Raw genomic sequence first — 20,282 nt, 5'->3', positions numbered from 1 at the left:
AACACCCCCCCCCCCCATTGGGAACCTAGAACAGAACAAGCCCAATGCTCCTTTGAGTGCGGCCATCTGTTATCCCAGAGAAGGGCAGGACTGTCTTCTCACCCCCTCGGGTCTGCCCAGCCCCCCTAGAAAACTAGACTAGAAAACTAGGGAGACTCCGAAGAAAAACTGAACTCCTGTGGCTGCACGGACAGGCTGCCCTCCAGTCCCTCTGTGTTCCCTTGCACACCATGGAAAAACCCCAAGTCTCCGCAGCCCCCACTGGAATGTGGCTACAGTCTGACCTCAGCCAGGCAAGGGTGCACAGGCAGCCGGGGCTGTTTAAATCGCAGAGCCACTTGTCCTCTTCTCCCATCCTAAAGGGACTAGCCCCATAACACACCCTCACACATGGGCCCACATGTGCACACAGACCCTCCAGGGGGGAACTTTCCTAGGAACGGAAGTGGCTTTTGATGTTTTCGGGTTCAGAGATATCCTCTGCAACAGGGGTGTTAACAGCAACAAGAAAGGGCCTGACACTCCATGAAGCCACTGCTTACGAATAAAGGTGCTGTAAGATCCTTCCTATTCTAATCCTGATCCGTATTGAAAGGTGTTCTAGATAGGCAGATACAGGTATACTCACAGGAGGAGGGAAAAAAAGACTACATGGCTCCACGGTTTCCCACTTGTCTCTGTTTTCGGAGTCATTTGTTAGATGGCCGGTTGGGGGTCTCTGCTCCCAGAGACAAACTGAACCCATGCTCACCTGTGGCCGACCTCTCCACACATCCCAAGTGGGACCACCGTGGCTGTCCAGCTCTGTGGAACCTGGACCCAGCAGGCAGTCTCTTCCCCCTGACCAATGAGCCCCAGGAGTACTCTCTGGAAGTCATGTGTCCCCTTCAGAGCCCACCTTTCTCCAACAAGGCCCCTGGCGCCACAGGCCAGCATGTACCTGTCACACCCATCCAGTGTGATGGGGAAGTAAGGGAGGAAATGCCCCAGAGCAGCCTGCCACCCAGGGTCACACTGTCATAAGAGACAAGAGTCACTTGTCCGGTGGCCTTGGGAAGAAATAACCCCCTAATACTTACCTCTCCCAGACACTACCCTAACATCCCCTCCGAGAAAGAAGACTGGCCCCACCACCCGTTACCCAGGACAGCTCTGCCATTATCTGTGAAAGGTCAGTGGCCTCCGCACTGAAGGCCAGGAAGGGGGCAGACTGGCCCAGGGAGAGTTAATCTGACTGGCCAGCTATCAAGGGGTCACTGTGATGTGCAGAGAAGTTGAACACCCCAGTCCCTCTGTGCTGGTCTGCTAATTACATTTGCAATTACAAACACCACCTCCCTGCGCAGGGACCAGACCACACCAGCTGATGGGGTGACCAGGATGTAATCCCTCCCCACGCCACTGCAGCCACGCCAGGGGGCACAGGGACCAGAGAAACCTATGGGCCCCATCTCCGAGGAATGACTGAGTGCTTATGATGGTTCCCGAAGTGCAAGGCTGCCAGGACTGGGAAAGGGAAAACTCACCAGAGATGAAGCCCGGTCAGGGGTCAGCAGTACTTACAAAGATCTGTGATTTATCCCTAGAAATCCGTGAATGGCCTCAAGGGCACATAGGCAGGATGTGGGCTCAGATTTGTCTGGTTCCAGCCCATCCCCAAGTTGTGCCCTACATGGCTGCCTGGCATGGTCTGTGGGCCTTCTACTCAAAGCCCCCTTCTGTGCCCACACACCCACAGTCGGAACTGCCGGCAGAGGACATTAGAAGTTAAACACTAAGCTGTACTGGGGTCCTCATGGGAATATTCAGTCAAGGGCCGCTGGACTCCAAGACAGAAGCTCCCAGCAGAGCTGTGGGGAGTGTTGGCTAATTCTGGATAGACATCCTGGTCAAGCTGGATGAACTTGGAGAGCCACACCTTCCGGGAGGGATAGACAGAGCCCCACGACGTCCGGTAGGTGTGGGACGGTGTTACCATGGGCTGTTCAGGATATTGGTTGGACTTCACTTTGAAGGAGTAGATTGTGGTCTAAATATCTGCTATTCCTTCCCCTTAAATTAGAACCACAAATAACTTTAATCATGTTGAGGAAGCCACTAAAGCATTTGGGAAGACAAGTTCTAGAGCAGGGCTCTGCAGAACTGTGTCAAAAGCACCCTGTCTCTTGTCTGTCTGACTGTCTTCCAAACTCTCTCTCCTTCTGCGTCCCACTCATGCACACAGCCAACTCCATGGCCCACCCCCAATGCACACACTTCTCAATCTCTCTCTCTCTCTCTCTCTCTCTCTCTCTCTCTCTCTCTCTCTCTCTCCTCTCTCCTCTCTCCCTTGCACACACACACACACACACACACACACACACCCTTCCTTTGGCCTGCTAGACTTGTACGGATCTTTCCAGCTCTAAGCACTCAAAAGAAACAAGGCATTTGCAGAGGACCGAGACAAACTTTTTTAGTGAGTTTAGATTATCTTTAAAAGCCATTTGGCAAAATGTCCAAATATCAGGAACACGAATCAAGCAGACAGGACAAAGTTACAAGGGCTGGGGGCATTCTGCGAAGGCAGGGTTGTGACATGAAATCTCTATCACAGCCACTTCTTTCGCAGCGCTTTCCCCGAAAGTCCCCTCCGTCCCTCCTCTCTTGGACTAAATGGAATATTTATTGATTACTCCAAATCAATAGAATGAAAAGGTTCCTGTTTGATGGGCCAGGTTGTTTCTTCATATATATATACACATATATATGTGTGTGTGAGTATATATATATATATATATATATATATATATATATATACACATATATATATATTTTAAGAAATATCTCCTCATATGTCCCAATTACTGGTAAAATAGAAGATTGTTTCTAAAATGAAGCGAGTTGGGGGAAATAATAAGCGCTGAGAGGAAATTTCCAGTTGCTTTCAGGATGTCACTGAGCTGGAAAGGCCCTTGCTAGGGACTGGGGCCCTCCTCATTGACTTACTGTTTCCTCCTAGTTTATCGCCCTCGCGCCTGAACAAGTCCAGCCTCCTCTTCCACGGAAGCCCACACCTCCAGAAAGGTGGCAGGCACATAAAGGTTTATTTCCTAGAGCCCCTCCCTCGGAAAACCAAGACTAATTCCTCACTCTGATTTATTTTTAAATGTACCATTAAAAATTAATTTCCCCCTTTGTTTTTCTCTGGGTCACTGGTTCTGAATTACCATGTGGCATTTTTCCTACGTGTGAACCCACATATTTTACCTTCGGGACAATTTGTTCTTTGTTTCTTTAACAGCGGCAAAGTGGTCACTAGCAGCCCCCCCTCACCCCCTGGGTTTTATGCGGAGGGTCTCCAGCTGGTCCGGTCACGGACGCATTTGTACACAGGCAAATGCAGGCCAGCACACACATTCCCACTCCAGCTGATTATATATGTACATAAAATATTGATTAGAAATGGTAATGGAGTCACCTACAGGATTGGATACAGGAAATGAAAATGGAGAAGAGAAATGTTTGAAGGTGTGAGAGAGAGAGAAAGAGCGAGAGAGAGCGAGAGAGCGAGAGCGAGAGCAAGAGAGAGATAGAGAGAGAGAGAGAGAGAGAGAGAGAGAGAGAGAGAGAGAGAGAGAGAAAGAGAGAAAGAGAGAGAATTTCTCACCTGGGAAAATGAGAATAACCCTAACGCGTTAAAATATGCTCTCTGTATGTTAGCAGGTGAGGAGGCTGAACTGACGTCCCTGTGCCCTTGCGTTTTCTCAAGTCCGGGAATGTTGACTAAGCCACATGGGTAAAAACTATGTACGGAGCACACGAACCCACTCATGTATGTGTTCCCCAAGAAACATCAGCACTGAAATGAATGGATTAATCCTACTGTTCTTCCAACAAACCAAAATATGCAGTCCTGTTTTACTACTTTGCTACCCGTGGCTCTAAAGTCACTTGTGACGAAACACTGGGGTTGAGGTCAGAAAGATGCGTCCCCCCCCCCCATACCAGCCTTTGACCTCCACAAGTTCGTCCTTGGAGATTTTGTACCCCTGCACCACAGCAGAATTGAAGCTCACCAGAAGGCACACATCTATGTATGGGGCCAGCTCACCAATGCCCGGGGCTGCTGCCCAGCAGGTCCTGGGCTTTGAGAAATGCCATCTCACAGGGATGCTTAGCTCCTCAGTGGAAACAGTGGGAGTATTTCTGGCTTTCCCTGGGCCCATAGAGTGAGAAGTTAATTCTTTGCAAAGAAACCAGGAAGGTTAGGGAATCCAAACCTCAGGTTTACTTTATAAGTGATTTCCACTTGAAACCCTTCCCAGACACTCAGGACCTCCGCTTCCACATTCCCTTCTGCTGCTTCCCTGACATTCCCTCTTTGCCCATATTCCTCCTCAAACTCAAGCCAGGGTTGCCTCAACTCAATGGATTCCCCAGCTGCTAAATCCTCCATCCCTCCTTGCGTCCCTGGTTAACATAATCAAAGGACGCACTTCCCCCATTTGAATTTTCGTATTTTTTATCTCTGACTTGAACTAGGGACAAATACATAGATATTTCAACCTCAACTAAAGAAGTCACCTCTGGAGAGAGGAAGCCTAAATAATTTAAATATCCAATATTTGTCACACTTGGTAGTTTTTTGTGAGGAACTGCCCCACAACCATCAAACACGGTTCCCAGCCTCACTTACCCACGCTGAGGTTTCTCTGGCGGTTCCCACTAGCGGGTCAGGAGGGAGCACCTTCCGGCACTACCCCACCCCCATCCCACCAGCCGTGCAAGCTGAGAGCAGTGTAACCTTTAAAGAGAATGTAAAGCCACTTTTCAAGCTGATGGGAATCTGAACCCATTATAATTAAGGACAGCCTTCATCTCCCAACCCATTTGCTGCCTTCTGACACTGTCTAAATTCTGCACCTTCAAGACCCAGGGAACTCCTGAAAGTAGAACCAAAACGGGCGCGTGGAGGCTGGGACAGTCCCGGCACTGACGCGAGATGCTGCTGTGAGGTCGCCTCCCCTCTCGTGCGTGGTCCACCGGGGTGGACGGAGTCTGTGCAGCGAGAGGGGGACGGTTAAGAACACTTCCTGGAACCCCCTATTATCCACAGTATTTATTTTAGGGAAGCTCGTGGTTCTTTGTGGGGGAGTAAAAACATGAAAGGATGGCGGAGCGAGTACTGACTTTGGTAGTTTAGTTTGCTTCAGAAAAAAAGAGAAAAAAAGGTGGGGGGCGGCGGAAGACGAACACAAAGTTGAGCCTGTCGTCCAGAACCTAGGGTTTTCATTGTATTATTTTTTAAGCCTTCGAGGGACCACTGGGCGCATACACCCAGACGCGGTTCCACCTGCCCGGAGCGGCGGGACTAGAATCCCCAGAGGGGAGACCCCAGCAGGTACCTAGGCAGCTGGGGCGTGGACAGCGGAGGGCCCTGGGAGGGAAACGCGGGTGGCCAAAGCACGAGCCTGGAGAGCCCGGGCTGGACGTGCGAGGCAGCCCCCGTTCGAGGGGGTCGGTTCTCCACTTTCCCACTCTGCGCGCCCGGAGCTCTGTCCAAGCCCGGGACCCCGCGCTTCCCGCGAGTCCACTTCCGCAGCCCGGGCCGCCGCCCACGCCCACGCGCACGCTTCTCGGACCACCCCTGGTTCCAGACGCGCGAGCGAAAAGCCGTCTGGGGCACGGGAATCGCGCCGGTCTGTTCCGCGGGCGCAGCATCCCACAAAGCACCGAACCAACTTTTCCTGCTCTGCACGCCGGGCGGTGTCCCCACGCACGGCGGGATGCGGGCTCCCTTCGCAGGGTGCAGGGCACGCGGGACGCAGTGCGCCCCGGGCCACGCCGCCCGCCCCCGGGCTGCCCCGGCGTCACCGTGCCGCGCGCCCTCGGGGCTCCCCACCCGGACCTCCCCACCCGGACCTCCCCACCCGGACCTCGGGGCGAGCCGCCCGCAGTTTCCAGAACCCTGCGCGGCGCCTAAGATTTCGCCCCCTCGCCGATCATTTTCGGGCCCCCGTATGGAAAGAAATATTCAAGTCAAAGGGCCCCGCGGGGAGGCTTTACCGGACAGGACATCCTTGCGACTTTGCCGCACCTGTTCTGGGCTCGTTCCTCCTCATTCCACAGAAACTCAAATATTTTCTCAACGCGAGAGGAAGACAGAGTGAATGAGAAAGCGCTGCTCTTACCCCAAAAGTCTGGGTTTGTAAAGGGGGGGCTGCGGGGAAAAGTTAAAGGCGGGTTACCCCCAGAAGGAAACCCAAGAAGTGCGTGGCGTTTCCCCTGCGACATCCCCCAGGTGCCCCGGGGTCCGGGCCGGGCCACTTGAATGCCCAGGAGAACTGCGACATCCAGGACCGAGACAGCTGGACAGGCAGAAGGACAGACCGAGAAGCAGAGCACCTACTGGTTGTGGTAGCCGAGGGGGTCCGGGATGCAGAGTTCTGACACGTCCATCAGGCCCGTTTTCGCATTCCCAGTGGGTGAGAAAGACGACGGGGAAATCACGCGGACGAGCCAGTGAAGGGCACGGGCGAGGGGTGAGTCCCGGCCGGGGCACGGGGAGCGCGAGCAGGCAGACGGGGAGCAAGCGCCGTGACGGGGTGACAGGCAGAGCGCGCGGCGCAGGGTTCCCACTCCTGCACACACTCTGAGCGGGCAGAGGGGGTGGGGAGCCGGAGAGGAGGCTTGGGCACCAGAGACTTGGAGCCTCCTAACCCTACTGTAGCTTTAAGACGGGGAGACTGATGTATGGTTTGGCTCCTATTGGCTATCTCTCAGGGGCTGGACTTAAAGTGACAGACTCGAGCAGGGGTGGGGGGAGGAGGGGGAGCCAGAGAGACTTCAATGGAAATGAGCCGCCCAGGCGAGGTCCCCATCTCCTGAGGAGCAGGAGGACGGGGCTGTACAGCCACCAGGCCTGCCCTCTGGCCGTTAAAGAAAAAAAAAAAAGTCCAACTGGCTGACACGACTGGGGGGTGGGAAGATTTGCTGCTTAACCTAGACCCCCTGTGCCCCATCCTGTCGGTTAAACTGGCAGGCCTTGCAAACTCACCTCTCAGCCTTTTGGAATGGGTCTGTTTTCCAGATTAAAAATGACTCACATTTCTCCACGCACATACCAAGGAGAAGAGGCCAGCGCCTCCGAAATCCATAGCCTCCAACCCTGCGTTCAGTACACAGAAGTGCAAAGGGTCAGGCCAGCAGGTGAGGCACAGCGAGCGAGAGAGCAGGAGAGAAACAGATTCCCTGCTCTCCTCACCTGGGCCAGTTGGTTCTGAACTGCTTTCATACGGCTACATGCACGGAGGTGTGCGTCTATAAAATGCTCTCTAGGTGTATGAAATGACGCTCTCTCCATTGGCAACTCTCAGAAATGCACCCAGGACACAGACGTGGGCAAATAAATTCCTGTCTGCTTAGGAAAACACAATGATGGTTCAAACAACCCACGTACCTGCCACATCCTTGGAGGCACACAAGTAGACACTTCAACATACACACCTGAATCCCCAGCTATGAACACACCTGTAGGCCTGGCTGCTGTTCCCTCCATGAACCCGAATAGTATGGGCTGCCACTGTACCAAACCAAGCTATAAGTCATGCCCCAATTCTTCTTCTGGGGCTTGTCATCTTTTGAGATGTGCCAGCCACAAGGATAATAATCAATTTGATGATTCAGATGAGTGTGGGGACAGAGGCAGGTATATAATTATTTAAAGGGGGGGAAAGCCCTCAGGAGAGACCACCACCCTATTTTCCTATACTCTACAGGAAGACAATGAGCAGTAGGGGGAAGACAATTTTACCATCAAAATAATGTCTAAATGGAGTGTCACTGCAGGCGGTGTTCAAGTACTTCAGGAGTAAAAAGCAGACAGGGTTGTGAGAAACCCCAAGAGAGACCAGCCGCTCAGGAGGGGCTGGGGACTGGGCAGCGAGACCACAGGTGACGCTTGACTTGGATAAATGGAAGCGCGTGCAGGCTGGGCAGCAGCTGAGATTTTTCATAAGTGCTGAAGTGGAGGAAGGCGGGATTCTCTGCGTGGGGCTCAGGCAGGTATCTCGCAGAGAGATGGATGAAGATGTCTGCTCTGTCAGCAGAACCCCCAGCAGCCCGGGTTGTTTTTAATCACATAGGTACTTGGTCACATTAGAAACAGAAAGAGGGTGTAGAGACACTTTCCTTGAGCTTCTACGCAATCACCGTCTCTTTCCAAGACCTTAGTACTAGAGTCTCTGCATCCTTTCAGGCGCCGGAAATCCCTTCTCCAAGCACACAGCAGCCGGGGAGCGCTTTGTAAAATGCACACTAGATGTACGCTTATTGCAGTTCAGAAGGAGGCCCCAGTCCTCCCGTGGCCCTATAAGGAAGGCCCCACATAACAGGCTCCTGTGTGTCTCTCTGCACCCCTCTTCAGCCCTTGTCACACTCCCCTCAGTCTCTGCACCTGCCACCTAGAATATCCCACCTTCCAGACCACACCAGAACCTTTTGCTGTTCAGTTTGCTTCAGGTAATTTCTCAGTTTGCAATTATGTACACATGTATTGGTATGAATAATACCCCCCCACCCGTCCCTCCACCCACACGATTGTAAGCTCCGCAAAGGCAGGGAGCATGTCTGTTCTGTTCACTGGAGAATCCCCAGTGCTTAATGGTGCCGGAACATAGAAGTTGCTTGATAAAGATTTTGCTGAATGAATTGGTAAACTGTAGCAGTTTGGGGTGGGGTGACAGAGCCTGCTGAGGAACAGGCCAAGTGCCCCGGAAAGGGGTTAGGCCCTGGTAGGCTGTATGGGATCAACTGGCTCCTTGCTTTGTGTGCGTGCACCATTTTCAACTGGAGACAGCGCACACTCAGTGGAGCATGAAAAGAAAGACAACTTCACAGGCAGTGAATGCAAAGCCACTGGGGGCAAATGAGGGGAACTAGGAGGTCTGTGTTGGTTAAAAATCTAGGCTAATGCCTGCATACAATCACTGTCTGCATCCAAGGCACAGAGATGAAGGGAGCTGAGGGCCTCACTTCTGGACACTAGCTGATTGTCCCCCAGGGCCAGAGTGAGGTCCTAGGGACCCTGTCCTCCTCAGATCGTTCTCCTCTGCTGTGTCTGTTCGGCCTCCTCACACATAGTCCTGGGACAGAGTTCTTCTCCCCACTCCTGCACCCCCAGCAAGCATGAGCTTGCAGACTCTGCTACAGGGGAGACGAGGGCCCCCCCACAGCAGGAACCCCCGGGGGTCCAGATCCAGCCTGGCAGGCCCAGGCAAACACAGCCAGATCATGGGACCAGGCTTTCTCCTGCTCTGACCTCAGCCAGCTCACGGGAGAAAGGATTCCTTCCCAAAGCCAGGGTCAGATTCCACGTCTCTAGCTGGAGAGACGGCAGTGTGGGAGAGGGCAGAGGACTCCTGGTTCCGGTCCTGACTACTCCGTGTGACCTTGCCAAAGTCATCTCTGTGAAAAGCAAGGTGGTGCGGGGGGTAGAGTGGGATGGGCAGGACGCTTGAGTTCCTTCAAAGGTGAATTTCATTCAACCAGTTATCACTTCATACCTGCACTGCTCGCCTAGAGCAGGTGCTATCTGTAATCCACCTCTAGCAAGAAGCTCTAAGCCACCCTTTCACCGACTATGTCCCAATACTGGCACACCCAAGCAGACAAGCCAGCCAAAAGGGAATGGGACAAAAGGCACTAGACACAGTAATTGTGGAGAGTATCAGGGGACAACAGCTCACTTTGTTTTTGTGACAAACTCCCTTAAATAGACATTTATTCCAGTCACAGAACCTTATGGGTAAGAGGGCTCAGGGAATCAGTTAGAATCATAACTGACTTTACAATTAAGGAAATCTGTAAATTTCACTGTGTGGTGAAGTGACCTATCCAAGGTCACACAGCGAGTAACTAGCAAAGCATACCATCTGTGGATTTCTACTTATCCAGCTCCGAGGTCTTTGTACACAAGTCTCTTTACTTTCCCTCCTTGCCCAAATTCAAGCTCTTTCCTAAGGAAGTCAGACCAGCACAGCGCCACTGGCAACGCCCTCCACAAAGGTCACCTGGGAAATGGGGGAGATCCAGGCTTCTGTGTCCACCTCCTTCTCCGGATGGTTTCCTGGATGGTGGTTTTCAGGAGGCAGATAAGTAGGTAAACCTACCCAGACACATTCCTGCCCATTCTGTTCCCCAAACCTGTATTTCTCTGGGTACAAAAAGCTCTGTGTGGTGGACAGCCAGACACAGGCCCACACTAACCACCGCTCTTCCCCGTCCCAGCCTGGCTAAGTCCTTAGGATGGGCTGTACGAACAGCTGCACCTGGATCTCAAGGGTTACCTGAGCGGTCTTGATCTCTGCAGCTGACCCCAGCACAGCACCCCTTGCCACAGGGCTGCTGAAAATTTCCTTAACAGCACCTCATCTTGGTGTGTATCTTTCCTGACTTGAGGCAGCCCCCTACCCCCTGACATCAGTCATTTCCGCACACATCAGGCAGCCTCAAGCAGCATCTGGGATTCTTGAATCCCCTCCCTGTGGTGTGCTGCTCACAGCCCACCCAGTAAGAGGCGGCTTTGCTCATCATTCAAGCCAGGCAGCTTAGTAAGAGCTGGTGGAGTCAGTGTGGGCCCCAGGAGGGCAGAGGACTTCATGGCTTCATCACAACAAGGTAAGACCCAACAGGAATATTTGGAGCCTGCCACATGCTCCCTAAGTCCAGTGAATGGGCGACACTAATCATTGGGTTATGCCATTCCTGTCCCTCACCCTCATCCACGTTCCCCGAACCCAAATTTCCAGATGAGAATGATGCCTTGGGAAACACACAAGGTGAGCAGCCACTTCTTACCACCAGCCCAGGAAGGAGGGGATGCGTCCGTGACTGAATCACACTCCAAGCTCATTTCTCTTCCACCCCAGGGTCAGCGCTGGGGGAGGCGAGTCTGGGAAGGGCATCCACTGATAATCCACGAGGACTAAGGAGGGCCTGGCCTAGACGGGGAGCCTAACCTGTGTATCTCTGGGGACACTGCCAATCAGGCTGGGGCTCCATGGTCTCCAGGCCAGGGGAAATGTCCCTGACCACACACCTCTGTGGGCCCACTCCCTTCTCACATGCGTGAATTTGGGGTGTGGAGTTATATCCCTGAGTAGTGGTCAGCAGACTGGCAGCCCATTGGCTGGCACATATCCCAAGGATCATAATTAACTGATAACACTAATACAATGTGAGTTTGTACTCCCATAATAGTCTCCTGCTGACAGATAAATGCTGCGGAAACATGATGGCTTTTCCTGAAGCTGTAATGGGCCATTATTGGGGCAAGAAGGCTCATGTCCTATTAGCACTGCCACCATGACACCAAAGATAAAATATGAAGGGGACATCTTGAGTGGAAAAATGCTTAGGTTCCCTCCCATCACCACCATCATCCATTTCATTCTCTGAAATCCCTACCAGTAGTCTTGGAAGAACTTCCAAATATTTCAAAGATCCATTATTTTTTTTTTTTCTGAGCCTCAAGATGCTATTCTCACCAACACAGCTGAATAGTATATTAAAGTGTTCTGTTTGCCAAAAAGACTTCTTCTTCCTCCTGCAGGCGCTATGCAAGATGGCAGCTGCCATGAGTAGGCAGGCGTCGGGGTCAGTAAGGTGAGATATGTCTCTCCATAGAAACAAAGATCTCTCCTCCCTCTAATCACCCGGAGAACAGGGACACGTTATGACAGTGATAACTTTGTCTCCTGCCAAATTTCAGAGTGAGAGGTTGCGGGGATGGGGAGGAAGGAGGAGGAGAAGTATAAAGGGAACAAGGAAGAGGAGACAGAAGTTGGAGCAGGAGAGGGAGAAGAAGCCTGACTATGCCCTGATAGTACCTGGTACCTCAGAGGCTTTGAACAACTAGCTATTGACTGAATGAGTGATCTGTCTAATTAAATATTTTCCATTAGAGTGGATTGTGGGGTTTTCTTTCCTTACAACAAAAAACATTTGACCTTATTTTTATCTATGTCACATAGTAATGTATCATCCAATTTCTTGTGACTTCTGCATCAATTTAAGCATAAAACATAGTTGGCACATAAAACATAGTTTCAAGCAGCAGTACAATTTGCTTCTAGGACTTCATGGTTGGTAAAAAAGAAAACTTCTCTTTGTTTGAGGATGAGACGACTGTAAAGTCTCATGGTCAACATGGACCACAGAGAGAAGGAACCATTTGGTTTGCAAACGCACAGATTACGCTTCCGTGCACATTGCTGTTCTCCAGGGTAATTATCTTAGAGACACCATGAAGTACATGAAACTTTTGGAAAATTAATTCTGAAGTACCCCATTCAGGTAAAGTGGTATTAAGAGGGAACAAAGAAACATGTTGGCCTAGCCTGTCTCCCTGGCATTAATGAAATAAAATTTAAAATGTGGGAACATTTGAACGCGTTTTCATTTCTTTTTTTTTTTATATTAATTTTATTGGGGTGACAATTGTTAGTAAATTTACATAGATTTCAGGTGTACAATTCTGTATTACATCGTCTATAAATCCCATTGTGTGTTCACCACCCAGAGTCAGACGTTTTCATTTCTTAATGGCTCAAGTAAGGTAGAACTTATTTCAATGTATTTCATTATTTTTCTTTCAGAATAAAATGCATTTTATTTTTGCTCTAATACAACATTTTAGGAAAACATTAAGAGAGGGAAAAAACAGGAAATGCTTTTAGGTTTTACACAAAAATCAGATGTGTTTTATAAACTGTAAAGTGCTGTGCCTATATAAAACATGATTAAGAAGATAGGTTTGGACGATGTTCTTACACAAGCAATGTGCTGGCCAACTGCTACCTTCGCAAATGTATATCGTAATGAAACCCGTCCCAGTGGTGAACTCTGCACTACTCAGAACGATGTAATTAGGAATGGGTCAGGACCACTTCCAGATGAAGTCTCAAGCTTTGTAGCAGGGCTATCTCTAACTTCTTTATTCTTCACAAACAATGGGGAACATGAGGCTTCAGAAGGATTCCTGACTTAAAAGGGTTTGCCTTTCTTGGAAAAAGAAGACAAGGCACAAAGGGAAACGGCAGAACCAAAGACAGTTTAGAAAAATGGGTAAAAGGCAGCCAATGATACAAGATTTAATATGGATAAACACTGGTAATACACTCGTCAGCAATGGCCCTAGAAGGAGCTGGACGGTCAGAGAGCGGGTGGGAAAGCGGCGATGCAGGGAGACCTCGGGGGTCAGAACAGACAGCACATTAAGCGTGGGCCTCCAGCTCAATGGCATGATAAACACTGCTTTGGGGTAATTCTACAAAACCCAGCCGAGCAAGGAGCAGCAATAATTCCTCTTTGCTCTCCCTTACTAAAGGCACAGATGGAATTTTATGCTCAGCGCTGAGGAACTTGCTTGGAAAGCAAGCTGGAAGGGTGACGGAGAAAGGATTTGAAGAGCTGGAGGTGTCAAAGGCTTCCTGCTGGGTGTCTGAGGCCTTCTGGAGAAGGACAGATGTGGGCCAACATGGGATGGGTTGTCCCTGTGCACAGAGGGACAAATACTCGGGCCCCGATACCACATCACACACACACTGTAGGTATCATCTCAGGGTACTTGACTGCCGCCATTTTCCTCTCTTTTGGTCAGCTCCCCACTCAGGCCAAGTCTCACCTCTACTTCTAGGGCATGAGATGTGGCTTATTGAGGGGCCTGGTGGTGCACCAGGAGGTGCAGGAGGGTAGCTACCCAAATTCCTCCTTTTTTCTGCCATCTATGCACGGTTTTGTGGTGATTTTAAAAAATAAATTTGCAGAAAAGACATGCAGCATGCAGCAACCTGCTAAGTCTCTTTGGGGCTAGATGGGACATGGTGACCAGCACAGGGGGACATGTCAGATTGCTTGGCATCTGCCCTCACCTCAATTCCCCTCTTTTAGCACCCTGAATTCCCTCACCTTCCACCTCCCAAACGAAGCACCCGTATTTTAATGCTTGCCTCAGGCTCTGTTTTCTAGAGGACCAGGGCTCATATCCAGACTGAATCAGCAAATGGCTGAGAGCCAGTGACTTACTCTCAATTTAAACGATTTTATTATTTACTACCCCCATTCTTGGTTATGGGAGAGGAGCATAATGAGGAAAAGGATGAATGGGTTACTGTGAGTAGTCACTACCTGGGTTGCAAAGCCCCAGGGACCCTGTCCCACTCACCCCCTCACCCATCCACTTAGACTCTCTGCTTCTGTTGCAGTTGCCAAGAAATTCAGGCCAATGGTGTCACCTGAGGTCAACTGATAGGACCACCTGGTCCCACATCCCCTTTCCACTCTCCTTTCTTCCTTCTCCCTCCATACCTGGGAGCTCACGTGCATGCAGTTGACTCTTGAACAAGAGTTTGAACTCCATGGATCCACTTATACACAGATTTTTCCCCCCAATAAATACTGTAAATATATTTTCTCTTTCTTATGATTTTCTTAATATTTTCTTTTCTCCAACTCACTTTATTGTAAGAATATAATATATAATACATGTAACATACAAAATATATGCTAACGTTTTCTTTATGTTATAGATAAGGCTTCTGGTCAACAATAGACTATTAATAGCTAAATTTGGGGGAGTCAAAAGATCTACATGGATTTTCCCCTGTGGAGGGGGACTGGCACCCCTAACCCCTGTGTTGTTCAAGGGTCAACCGTACACCCTCTCCCTTTCCCCTGGTGTTTTCCCCACATGCACACCCACCCAACGATAACTCTAAATTGCTGTTGGCTTCAAGCTCCAGGAAAGCCCAGCAGCTTTGGAAGTAGGAGCCTATGATCTCACACAGCAGACATTCTAGCGGCAGGTAGTTTAATCTTTTTGGTCTGCCTCCTTAGCATATTGGCTGTCACCTTCAACTTGTCCCCCCCGGCGATTGAAGGATGAGGCATCACTGCCTCACCCAGCTGTGCCCAGTCCAGGAAGGGGGTGTCTGTAGATATGTGTTTATATTGGGAGAAATGTCACTTCTTAGGTCTCTAGTTTGTTTTTCATTTGTTTGTTTTGATTTGATTTTAGTCCAGAGGACAATCTTTCCCAGAAGTTCCCCATCCCCACCCCAGCAGGCTTATCCTCCTATCTTCTTGGCCAGAATCCAGTCTCATACTCACCCCAAACCAATCACTGCCAGAGGAGAAATGGATCGCCACCATTGGTTGGAAACATGTTTGCTCCCTGAAGCTAGGGGAGAGGCCCACTGTTCCTGAGTATATTAATGTTCAATGACAAACAAATCCACTTCTGTTAGAGGAAGAAGTGGAAATAACTGTTGGGTTAGCAACCAACAGTATCTGCCACACCTGGTGGTGGACCACTGGCAGGGCGGTGACACCAAGGGTGCAAGCAATAAGAAGGATATCATCTATGTAGATAAAAACCAATAACAAAACTAAAATGTCACCTTGCTCCAGCAAGTCAAAAACAATGTCATCGATAAAATATCTTCCCTAAGAAAATCTCTTGTTGCTGTAAGTTCTACACAATTGTTACAGTTTGCTGTTGAATAATATATGTAAGCTTCAAAGTGGCATGTTCTTATTACCTATTCTTTCATACAAATTGCATTCCACGTGGAAGTTATAAAGTTAGACACACACACACAGACACGCACACACAAACTTAGCTACATGGTGTTTCAAGAGTAAATTCACAACAGCGCAGAAGCATTCAAGTGCATTTAAGGCAGCTTGTGTCTCCGTAGCGTGCATATTTCTGTGCTCAAATGGTAGGTTCAAAATAAACAATGAGTGCACAGTGATTCTAAAGACAGAGAGAATTTGAGGTGCTTCAATTTTGTTCTTCTCTGTGACCACTGGGAGTTTTTATGTGCATTTAAAATTTAAAACTGTGAAACAGAGCAGAACTGTGAGATGTGATATTTGTTAAGTTCAAATATTAGTTCCTCCATGACAAGTTTTACTGAATTTGAATAATATTTTAGCATAGAAATTGACTACTCATTTTGAATTGTTTATAGCTTGGTTTTAAATTAATCAACAAATCAGGAAAATAATTTTAATAATGATTTAATTTTAATAATAATTTAATAATGATTATTAGTAATTACGACACGACTATTACTAAGTATAATTTTATATAGAGGAGCGCAGCTCCAGGTATCAAAAATCCAAAGCCTGCCCACCCCCCTTCCTGTTGCCCAGGTGTTCTCTCTTCCCACCCTGAGCTGAGCTAGTGGTCCTGAGAAACACAGAAAGGGGACTGTCCACATTTCCCTAGGATATTTTCAAGGGAACTCATCTCCAAACAGGTCAATAGTAACCATCTTGAGCCCCGAAAATTTCCAGAAATGCCCACATCATGTCTCCATCTATTCCATCTTCCTCTAACTGAGTAAGTCTGCCTTTTATCAAATGCCAGCAATACAGACAGAAACTCTGTATCTTATAACGATATGGTTCTCTGTTTTGATCCATCACTAATATTGTAGCATTTTCATTTGCTCCTTTTTTTCATTGTCCATTGGAGAATGCCAGCGCTAATATGCCTCTTCAGACTCAATGGCAGGAGATGGAGAGGGGTGGTGGGGAAGTACCCTGTGCTGAGCACCCACTCTGTGCTGGGTATCCACACTGTTCTGCCAGCTAGTCCTAACACAGGCTCATCAAGCCCACTTTCCACCTGAGGTGGCTATCAAACTTCTCATTTTATCTATTGAGGAAAATATTGAAGCTCTGAGGGTAAGTGGCTCAAAGCCAGAAGACAATTTGAGATTTGAACCCAGTTCTAGCTCTCCCCCAAACCTGTGCTCTCTGTCCATCCCACCATGACATTTTAACAGAGCCCACACCAGTGCTGTGTCCTATGACTAACAGGCTTTTGTGGACTAGCCTGGGAGCCTGTACATAATGGAGAACTGGGAAAGTGTGTGTTGGGTCCAGTCAACTGCTTTGTAAGAGGACACTGGGAAGTCAGTGTGGACCAGACCTATCTTCACTCTTCACGTGTTTAACAAGACATGTTCATTCCTCGTAGAGAAGTTCTTTCATATCAGAATGAGGTGTGTTCTTACTACTGAAGGGAGAAAAGGAGTGTAACACTGGGGAAGAAACCAACCGATTTTATGAAATAATACCAAAGGGTAAAATTTAACTTTCTGTGACTCGGAGAAGGTGAAGGGCAACCGGAAGGAGGAGGAGGAGGTGGTGAAAAGGAAGATGACCTACTGCCAAGCAAAATTTCCCCATTAGGGCCAATTTGCTTGGCTGGAGCACATCCAAATGGGCAGCAATTATGAAACCAGCTGGATGCGCCTGAATGATTTCTGCAAACACACCCAAGAAACGAGGAGGTCCCCTCTGGAGGTAGAATAAATTCCCTAATAAAATAAGGAGGGCTTGTTACTTCATATTCCTTCCCCTTCCAGTTTGAAAGGCCACCAAGGGACCAAATAGGTGATTTCATTTTCCTCCTTCTTCCAACATCAACCAATGCACAATTCCTTTTGTTCCTTGATCCTAGCTTACCTAGCCCTTCAACTAAGGAGATCCACTTCCTACCCCAGCATCAGAGGAAGGGCTAGATAATGGGTCTACAGAGACTTAGTTCCTTAACAACTTCAATAACAGCCAATCAGTGGATCTATAGGAGAGAGACCCTCCCACAAGCAGGAATGGTTTTGGGTTTTTTTTTTTGCCTGTGGGATTGCAAAAGCATTACTTTAAAGCAATGGTTTTAAAACTAAAAACAAACAAACAAACAAAAAACACCCAGAAGCGCCTTTGTTTATACATAGAATTTGTTATACGAAGCAGTAAAAAAGTAGCTGATGTGGTTTAGGCAAGTGAGTTCCACATTCATTCGTTTACCTCCATCCTTAGGCAATCCACAAAATACCTCGATAGAACCCTAGGCCTCCCTGGAGCATGCTTTGAAAATCAAAACGGTATCTCTAAAACCACTGTTCTCTAAACAGATCAAATCAATCAATCAATCAATTAATAAAAAGCATCGCTACTACCGTGTTTCCCCCAAAATAAGACCTAGCCAGGCAATCAGCTCTAATGAGTCTTTTGGAGCAAAAATTAATATAATGCCTGGTCTTATATTATGTTATATTTTATTATATCATACTATATAAGACCGGGTCTTATAGTAAAATAAGGCCGGGTTTATATTATATTATATTATATTATATTATATTATATTATATTATATTATATTATATTACCCAGTCTTATATTACAGTAAAATAAGACTGGGTCTTACATTAATTTTTGTTCCAAAAGACACATTAGAGTTGATTGTCCAGTTAGGTCTTATTTTCGGGGAAACACGTACAAACCAGACCCATGCCTAGAATGACATCCCCTTTGGAGACCCCCAGGCCACGTTAGAAGAGTCCACAGTTAAAAGGACACAACCTTCCCACACACCTTTGCTTTTTGTATCAATGCCCTTTGCCGTCCAGAATGAGGCCAACCCCGTTTAGGCGGCCGGACTTGCAGCACACTCGTAAGCAAGGACCAAAGTCATCATCGTGTGTAGTCATTGGTGATTCTTTTTCTTTCCTTTTTCTTTTTTTTTTCCATTGGTGATTCTTGATGAGTGGCGCTAGGTACAGGTGGATTTCAAGTCAGGTATGAAGTCGGTTACTAGGAATGTTAATATTGGTCAAGTACCAAAATTTGTGAGCACAATACTCTCTTCTCATTTAGTACTTATTTTACGTCACTTTCATTCACTTGCATGGGATGTGCTTTTTAAGTGAGAGCATAGGGGCTGAATCAAGATACAACTAATGCTTCGTGAATTACAAGGAACACTCCGTGCGCTGATGGGACACTGTCTCCAGGTAAATGTCTCCTGTCGTATGTATCTGGGGGAAGCAGTTGAGAAGCACCAGCAGAGTTAAGAAATGCGTAGGTTTTGGAGTCTGGCAAATTTGAGCTCAAATCCTCATTAGCTATATGACTCTGGGATGGTATGTAACCTCCCTGTCCATGTTTCTTCAATCTTTAAAATGGTCTGTTACAGAGTAGTGTGCATAAAGCACTTTGCACAGTGCCTGGCACATAGTAGGTGGTCAATAGACACTGGTTCTATTCCATCCTTCCCTAAATGGAGGTCCTGACCTCAACTCTGAGAAGGAGAGCTTGCCCCTCTCTCACAGTGATCTTCTTTCCTATAACATATCCATCGTCCACGTTATACTCAGCCCCCCAGAGTAGAGTACAACGGAAACATTAGCCAGCAGCTGACTTTCTTCACTGTGACACCCATATAAGTCCTAGTCACATGCTCCCCTCTCTGCTCCATCTCATCTCCAGCCCTGAGAAGCTGGAGCAGCATCTCCTCAGCCCTACCAGGAGCCTGGTTCCTCAGAGCCCAGCCACCCTGTGCCCAGCTCACCATGAGTTTCCCAACCACATACCCCAGGTAAGTGTTGAATGGCTGGCCTATCCTGGTGAGCTACAGACTCTCCATCAATGTCAGGGTCAAGGCCACACAGTCAGGACCACGCACTAGAGATGACCTTGGTCCTGCTTTGAGTATTTATTGTGATTCAAACATGGCAGCTCATGCCGACCCAACACCTCACTGGGATCAGAGTCCTTCAGCAGGGGTTAAAGGCACGGCCATTTCTGTAGCCTCGGAGGCTTATTCCACCCTTGGAAAACCACCTGTTAATAATACCAGCTGTTGCCCAGACAACCCTCAGAAGTGTGTATATTACTGCCATCTCTTAATCTTAGAGGAAGTAATCAATACGTAAAAACCCAAACACTGGCCATTTCTTTTCCAAAGGATGTTTTGGAGGTGCTGTATTTCCCCAAAAATAAGACCTAGCCGGACCATCAGCTCTAACGCATCTTTTGGAGCAAAAATTAATATAAGACGCAGTGTGTTGTGTTGTGTTGTGTTATGTTACGTATGTTATGTTATGTTATGTTATGTTATGTTATGTTATGTTATGTCCCAGTCTTATAGTAAAATAAGACCAGGTCTTATATTAATTTTGCTCCCAAAGGCGCATTAGAGCTGATGGACCGGCTAGGTCTGATTTTCGGGGAAAGACGGTAATAGACGTGTTAATAGAGAGACAGGGTTATTTGATTTCCCACAGCTGAGCTCACCTTACCGCTGAGGCAGAGAAGGAGCTGACTACCTTGAGGTCCCCCTCACACCTCAGCCCACCTTGAATGGCATCAGACACAGCCCAGTCAGAGAGGCATGCCCCTGACCCCACCTGTTCGGCAGCCAAGTCATGTGGGATGTGTTGGGA

The 20,282-nt window shown here is 48.3% G+C and overlaps 1 protein-coding gene across 2 annotated transcripts in view; it reads right to left on the bottom strand.

Annotated features, from left to right (window-relative positions):
- Nucleotides 1-20,282, bottom strand: part of ESRRB (estrogen related receptor beta) — a 169,027-nt gene that overhangs the window by 100,708 nt on the left and 48,037 nt on the right. Inside the window, exon 1 of one of the 2 annotated variants that reach the window (XM_081047973.1) lies at nucleotides 6,392-6,724. The exons of the other annotated variant lie outside the window; for it this stretch is intronic. Within the exon in view, the coding sequence (XP_080904099.1) occupies nucleotides 6,392-6,441 (50 nt within the window). The 5' untranslated portion in view covers nucleotides 6,442-6,724. Of the gene's footprint in view, nucleotides 1-6,391; nucleotides 6,725-20,282 lie in introns of those variants that run through there. 2 annotated transcript variants of the gene reach the window in all.

The sequence above is a fragment of the Rhinolophus hipposideros genome, assembly GCF_964194185.1.
Source record: "Rhinolophus hipposideros genome assembly, chromosome: 5".
NCBI lineage: Eukaryota > Metazoa > Chordata > Mammalia > Chiroptera > Rhinolophidae > Rhinolophus > Rhinolophus hipposideros.
Note: the sequence above shows the minus strand (reverse complement) of the source record. Positions and strands in the feature narration are given on the sequence as shown.